A 7961-nucleotide genomic window follows, 5' to 3' on the forward strand; every position below is an offset into this window, starting at 1 on the left:
GTATAAACGTTATGCTTTTTGATGTAAATATGTTCATGTTTATTCAGGGCCTAACTCAGACACTGCACATGCAAAGCAAACCCCCTTATTGTAAAAATGCAATGTAAATCATGGAGCCTTGGTACACCCGCCTGTACATGAATTGTTTTCATTAGATTGAGGAGGAAGAGGAGGAGGAGAACAACAACATAGACAAGGAAGAAGAAGAAGAAGAAGAAGGAGAAGGAGAAGAAGAAGAAGGAGAAGGAGAAGGAGAAGGAGAAGAAGAAGAAGGAGAAGGAGAACGAGAAGAAGAAGAAGGAGAAGGAGAAGGAGAAGGAGAAGAAGAAGAAGACGAAGAAGAAGAAGAAGAAAAAGACGAAGAAGGAGAAGAAGAAGAAGAGGAAGAAGAAGAAGAAGAAGAAGAAGAAGAAGAAGAAGAAGAAGAAGAAGAAGAAGTGGAAGAAGTGGAAGAAGAAGAAGTGGAAGTGGAAGAAGAAGAAGAAGAAGAAGAAGAAGAAGAAGAAGAAGAAGAAGAAGAAGAAGAAGTGGAAGAAGTGGAAGAAGAAGAAGTGGAAGTGGAAGAAGAAGAAGAAGAAGAAGAAGAAGTGGAAGAAGTGGAAGAAGAAGAAGTGGAAGTGGAAGAAGAAGAAGAAGAAGAAGAAGAAGAAGAAGAAGAAGTGGAAGAAGTGGAAGAAGAAGAAGTGGAAGTGGAAGAAGAAGAAGAAGAAGAAGAAGAAGAAGAAGAAGAAGAAGTGGAAGAAGTGGAAGAAGAAGAAGTGGAAGTGGAAGAAGAAGAAGAAGAAGAAGAAGAAGAAGAAGAAGAAGAAGAAGTGGAAGAAGAAGAAGAAGAAGAAGAAGAAGAAGAAGAAGAAGAAGAAGAAGTGGAAGTGGAAGAAGAAGAAGAAGAAGAAGAAGAAGAAGAAGAAGAAGAAGAGAAAGAAGAAGAAGAAGTAGAAGAAGAAGTATAAAAAGATCAAGAAAAAAGAGAAGAAGAAAAAGAAGAAATGTGATCTATGTCATATGTGACAAGCCTTAATCTTAGTCAAATCAAAGAAAAAAAGTATGTTACCTCTTGGATTGAGCTAATCTCGCAGTCAGATTTTGAATGCTCTTCTGTTGCTCTTCGAATGGTGCAGTGGAGTTAAAGAAAATGATACAGGATAGATACACAGTACATGTAGCCCTGTTAACAAAACTTCTCTTCAACAACAACAATGAAATAATAATAATAATAATAATAATAATAATAATAAGTAATAACAATAACCATTATTATTATGATTATTATCAAATGTTTGTATTACTATACATACTATTGTTATCATCATACTCATAATTATAAACATACTTTTAATGATACTACTGGTGCTACTACTTATATTACTACTACTACTACTACTACTACTACTACTACTACTACTACCACTATTACTTCTACTTCTAATAATAATAACTGTTTTTTGTAGAGTGCTTCTCAGTTTAAAGAAAATATTGCTATTAAATTCAGTATATCAAGTCAGTAATTCTATTTTTCTCGAAACTATGAGGTCTTATACAAATAACAGATATCATTATTATTAGTAGTAGTCGTTATAATATTGGTACATCTGACTGACATGAGCGCTATACAAGAACCCATTATTATCCTTTATTATTATTATTATTTACATGTATGTTGTGGCATTGATTCAAGAGCATTTTATGCAGTTGAACTTGACTTTTTAAGCTTTAAACAGGAAATATGATCTCTAAATTATTCTTCAGATTCAAAATTGATGTCTAGTGATTTTTGCAGATATCACTTAGAAAGGGTACAATGCAATACGCAAAACATATGATTGTGATCTGTAAGCTTCCTGGTTTCTAGTGATACATTATTGGCCATATTTGGGATTTTCTTTTAATGTCTACTTTAAAACAATAAGAAAAAGTCTCCATTTGCAGAACGAGAAAGATCAACTTTATCATTATTCTCAAAAATACCGGTATCTAAGCAAATTATTTAAATATTATTCAAAGGATATCTTGACATTTGCTCTGGTGTTTCTGGATAAGTGTGCTGTAAAGAAAAAAAAGAAGAAGAGAGATTGAAAAACAAAAATTATCATCTGACAATTACTATAAAATCAGAAATTTTGCAACAAGAAACTTTTGAATCAAGAAACTTTTGCAATTGTTTATGAGCAGCCACTTTCATGGCAATAAACTTTCACGAATAGCAAAGAATCCAGTGTTATGTCAAATATGATCATCAATTTATTTTGCGGGCCTAATACTTGCCGAGCCAGAACCACTTGCCAAGCTTACCAAGACATTGTGCACATTTAAAGGTTCCTACTTTTAATACAGTACATAAATAGTACTTTAACTGAACAGTAAAAAATACATGATAATGGACATCTCTCTATTAAAGTATAAAGACCAACTGTTTACAGTGGCCACGTTTAGTGATTCCCTCTAGGAAGATGTATGTACTTGGATGTGCTGTGACACCTGTAAAAAAAAAATAGGCCACAAGTCTACAGAAGCCATTTTTCCTATCCTTTGGGGGGCCTTTGTAGAAAGCTTTGACTGTATGAAAAATTCAAGGTGATCCACAAACAAAATTTCAGACATGTAAAATTGGAACTTGGAAGGAGTATGACCTGATTCGAGCAGAGCACAGAGTCCCTTGTGGCCAGGTTCCAAGGCTTGCTCTCTTTTAAAAGCTGTAGGGTTCTAATTCATGTACTGTATGCTCTCTGGTGCAATCTTAGCCATATGTTGGAGAATTTTCAAAGACATTTTATGACTGATATTTCATAAATCAAATAAAATGTTGGTAGGTAAAGAATTTTAATCAATCTCTTAATTTACAAACATGTAATATCAAAATGTAAACCTGCTGCTGTTACACGTTCAAACCCCTTGCGCACTTCCCAAATCATAATAGTGGGAGACATTACACATCACTAAAACATAAACAGGTCTTACAGAGATAATGTGGCAACACTACAGCGCATCCCAGAAAAACAAATCAAACCAAAAAAAGGAATTTCAATTATGACCCAATTCTATGCTTTATGACTATAATGACCTATTTTTCATAGAGTAGAATAAGAATACTAACTACTACTACCACCACCAACAACAACAATAATAATTGTAATAATAATTATAATAACAACAACAACAGGGGGTCTTTCACAAAGATCCCAAGTCAAATTTAACTCTAAGTTGGACTTAAATATTATGGAGAGCCATTTGTAGCCTTAAAATACAACACATTCAACAGTGAAAATTGAAGTATTTTAGACTTTTTATAAATTCTACATCAAGAACATGAAACATCCTTGATAATAGAAAAATATGAATGATTTGAATCAACATTTTTTATGCCTTTTAAAATATCTTTTAAGTCCAACTTAGAGATTAGTTCAACTATAGATCTTTGTGACACACCCCCCAACAATAAATTTTTTATGCCTTTTAAAATATCTTTTAAGTCCAACTTAGAGATTAGTTCAACTATAGATCTTTGTGACACACCCCCCAACAATAAAAAAAAAAAAAAATGTATTTCTATAGTCTAAATGTACACTCACTCTGTCAATATCATCTTTCTCTTGATATCTACAAAGAATGCTCTGTCCCTTTTGCAGTCTTCAAGCTCCTGTAAAAATGAATAAAAAATGTAAGGTCTTAGTCCTGTCTCTCTTTTTATTTATCTTATTTTGTACCGAAAGACATCTAAGAATTTATAAATATTGATGAAACTAGAGGCTGCTTTGGTAACGGGCGAATCAGAATTTGCAAGTAAGAGGATACCATAACTCATATCCAATTGCAGAAAAGACCCTGGTTTTATTTACAGTTAAGAAAATAATGAAAATAAGATATTTCATGACAGTTTAAAAAAATTAAATCAAATAATAAATGTGATATGGTTTGTATCAAGGTGCTTGAAAATGGAAAAATATCTACAGAAATACCTACCGACATGCGAAGACTGTCGTTATTCTAATGGGTCTGTAATTACAGACTTTCCATCTTTGACGACTTTTTTATGATAGAACGATGTATGTTCAAATAATATTTATCTCAACTACTTGTTAAGGCATCAAAACTTTATGAGAATAGTTTTTTTGCTTGAATAATGCTTTTATATAAATACCAAAATGTGATTATGACAGGTTTGGAGTCGTGACAAGTCTCTTGTCGGGAAAGTTTTTCATGGACTTGGCAAAGACGGTTTTGTGAAACACTTAATGGACAAGTCGAGCGACAGCGTAGAGATGTCGTTGATCTTGTACTTACATGTATGATGGTTATGACCTCCTATCTTAAAGACCATCCGTACTAGTGTACAGGAGGGATTGGACCACCCTGCAAGGTCACTAGACAGTTGGTTATCTCTACACATCAGCTCTTAATTAACATAAGAAAAAGGGGACCATGGGGGACTAATGGTCACCCATTAGGCATTATTTGCTATATAGAGGGCGCAAGTAGCTATAAGTAGTTCAGTGGGGCTTTAAAAGACCACAAATCTCCCTTGAGCAGAGATTCCCATTAAAACCTGTATTAAAGGAACCTGTACATATAGACCACCTGCTCATAAAGACAGCTTTTATTGACTCCCTTGAACGGTCCTTACTCACAGGTTTTCACAGTATCACTATTCATAAAATACCCCTTTGATGTAATATCGTCGGTGGGGTGACAAAACCTCGAATCTCAATTTTTTGAGATTTTGAGATTTTGATTTTTTTGCATAATTGTGTACCGAATGGCCTACGACACCACCTGATAAATCCATGGAACGCCTCCTGTCTCGGTTTTTTTCACAAACTCCACACAAAGGACGGTGTCACAGCACTAAATCTGTTGAGACATGAAATGTTTTTTCGCTCTCCTGAAAATTCATGATTTTTGAGATACGAGGTTTTGTCACCCCACCGACGGTATGTCAAAGCTTGGTCATACCTTCTGTAAGACTGTGCAGTTGTGGCATCCAGGCAACTCTACTTCTGTCTGTACTCCTTCTGCAGAGAGGACAACATCCATCATGTCCGGTTCTGGAACTGGCTCATGGTGACGAGGTTCGGAGGCACCTACACCTCCGGACGATGTATCCATCTATCGCACACAACGTGACCTGAAAAGGAGTCAGTTTAAGCATTTGATTCCATTTGTCTTGATTCGAAGCACTCACACAAGCACAAGGTCTATCAATTATTAACCAACAGCAGCACAGTGTCTCTTTTTAGTCGGGTGATTTGTCCGCGTTTATGAAGATATCGTCGTTTATGCGGACGATCCTTATTCTCGGACCAGCATCCCGGCTGCGACATTGTTAAACCTAACCTAGCCATCCTGCACTGCATATTAATATTTGAATATATTAATATTTGCGTTGGTACTGTGTGGTGGAGATCAAAATTAAATCGACCAACTTCTGAACTTAACCAGTATGCCACAATGATTTTGGACAACTTATGACCTGGCTAGTCATTCGTTTACGGTAAGCCACCCGATTTTCTCGCAATGTCATTCAATTTAAGTAAATCATTATTTGATAAATTATTGCATCGGATTCTGTGTGCGTGCGTGTCGTGAATATTTATGACTAGCACATGACGTATGGTTCCTATTGAGCCAATCAAATGCAACGATAGGATGGCAAGGTTAGGTTTAAAAAAGACGCACCCCAGCCCTACTGCTAGCTGCTAAGCCTTTAGACCTAATCGTTTATAGATCTAGATTATAATTGAAAGATTTATGAAATATTGCATGCAGGCTAGCGCGCCCGGTATTCGGTCACTTAAGTTAAGGGGAAATCGCAAATAGATCTATTTTGAATTCTTACCTCCTTTATTTGGCAATCTACCCATCAAAAGAGAAGAAAATTGGTCCTCTAACAGAATTTTAAAGTCACTTAAAATATAAAATGATGATAAGCAAAATATTCCTGAAAGAAGAAGGAGCAAGTCGGCGTCAGAGTTACAGGAAGTGCAGAAACTTGTGCGACACTAACTGATTTCGAGGTAAGTTGGAGATCTTTCCGGGGTACCTAATTACCTGATTTAATTTTGAAAGTTAGGATAAGTTACTCAGCTGCCTGATTTGTGCAAGTTTCATGGCTCATAAAATATTTTTTATTTTGTTACAGCTGTTGAAACGGCTGACTGACCGAATACCAGGTGCGCTTTGCCTTTGTCATGTTTGTAATTGTAAACTTCTTCAAGTTCAAATTACTGTTTTAAATAATAACCATCCTGATACACAACCTTTCAGTAAACACTTCTGGGTAGATATAGAATCTAGAAAAATAGTATAGATAGCAGATCTACTACTACACAAGGCATAACAATGATATTGATAACACTTGACATCGGACTGTCACTAGAGTAGAAGTAGAGACTCTTCGAATTAAACAACACGGTTTTAAACGTATGGGGCATGAGAACAAAAATGTATGGGAAAAGACGTTCATTCTTTATAATTATTGAAGGTTTTAGGAGTTAAATACGTAATGACAGTTGGATGCTGATAAAATGATGACATTTCTGTACGGATATAATAAATATGACTTACTGATAAATGGAAAACACGGGTGAAAAAGCAGAAATTTTCTTGCATTGACCTCCAAAACAATATTTTGACTTTAGTGAAATGTCAACACGTACGTACGTTCACGCACGCACGCGCTTAGCCTGCATAGGATAGACGTACGCATTGAATTTATAACGTCATACTTTTCACAACGGCTCTGGAGTGCTAGGGACTGCTAAAATTAATCCCAAATAGGATAAAATTGCTCTTAGGCTCGATATCACTCCTATAGAGCAATATCGCTTTTAAATTAATGGTATCGAATTAAAAATAAACCTCGTTTAATTTTTTTTGTGGGATAGGGGGGTAACTGCCCCCCCCCCCCTCCCCATAAGCACGCCAGTGATACAAGTGTTGTTTTTTGTGTTTTTTTAAAAATGTTTTTTTAAAGGATATCTTCATAAATGAGCATCATGCATGTGATGCAGGCGCGGATCCCGGATTTCTTAGGGGGGGGGGGGGGGGGGGGGGGGGGGGGGGGGAGGCCCAAATTTGACATTATGCGAGCCAAATATTGGTACGTAATGGTGACCAGCAGTGATATGGGGGAGGGGGGGGGGTGCAGGGATGGGCGAGTTTTTCCACCTCCTCCTCCGAGAAGCGCAGAAACTTTGACATTTCAATACATTATTAACTGGAAAGAAGGCGATTCGTTGTACCGTTCCAAAAAATAATCCTCGTCTGAATTATGTTCCCCCCCCCCACCCGCGCGAAGCGAGGAAGCTTTTACGTTTCATTAAATCATTAGAGAAAGAAGACGATTCGTTGTGTCGTTATCGACTCTTAATCTTCGTCTAACTTCAGTTTCCCCCCCTCCCACGCGAAGCGCGGAAGCTTAGACGTTTCATTAAATTATTAGAGAAAGAAGACGATTCGTTGTACCGCTCACGAAAATAATCCTCGTCTGAATTTATTTTCCCCCTCCCGCGCGAAGCGCGGAAGCTTTTACGTTTTATTATAACATTAAAGAATGAAGACGATTCGTATTACCGTTATGACTTTTAATCCTCGTCTAAATTCAGTTCCCTCTTCCCGCGCGAAGCTTTTACGTTTCATTAAATCATTAGAGAAAGAAGACGATTCGTTGTACCACTCTCGAAAATAATCCTCGTTTGAATTTAGTTTCCCCCCATCCGCGCGAAGCGCGGAAACTTATACGTTTCATTAAATCATCAGAGAAAGAAGACGATTCGTTGTACCGTTCTCGACTCTTAATCCTTGTCTAAATTCAGTTCCCTCCCCTCCCGCGCGAAGCGCGGAAGCTTCGACGTTTCATTAAATTATTAGAGAAAGAAGACGATTCGTTGTACCGCTCTCCAAAATAATCCTCGTCTGAATTTATTTTCCCCCTCCCCTCCCACGCGAAGCGCGGAAGCTTTTAGGTT

General features: G+C 36.8%; 1 protein-coding gene across 1 annotated transcript in view; it reads right to left on the reverse strand.

The window, feature by feature from the left end:
- The window catches only part of LOC100888914, a 30185-nt gene extending 23543 nt beyond the window's left edge, over positions 1-6642 (reverse strand). The window contains exons 1-5 of the mRNA XM_030981372.1: positions 6559-6642; positions 4948-5119; positions 3567-3634; positions 2007-2041; positions 1052-1112 (exon numbers count right to left, since the gene is read on the reverse strand). Of these exons, the coding sequence (XP_030837232.1) occupies positions 1052-1112; positions 2007-2041; positions 3567-3634; positions 4948-5100 (317 nt within the window). The 5' untranslated portion in view covers positions 5101-5119; positions 6559-6642. The remainder of the gene's footprint in view (positions 1-1051; positions 1113-2006; positions 2042-3566; positions 3635-4947; positions 5120-6558) is intronic.
- Between the last annotated feature and the right edge of the window lie 1319 nt (positions 6643-7961).

The sequence above is a fragment of the Strongylocentrotus purpuratus genome, unplaced genomic scaffold (assembly GCF_000002235.5).
Source record: "Strongylocentrotus purpuratus isolate Spur 01 unplaced genomic scaffold, Spur_5.0 spur5_scaffold_12, whole genome shotgun sequence".
In the NCBI taxonomy this organism is placed as follows: domain Eukaryota; kingdom Metazoa; phylum Echinodermata; class Echinoidea; order Camarodonta; family Strongylocentrotidae; genus Strongylocentrotus; species Strongylocentrotus purpuratus.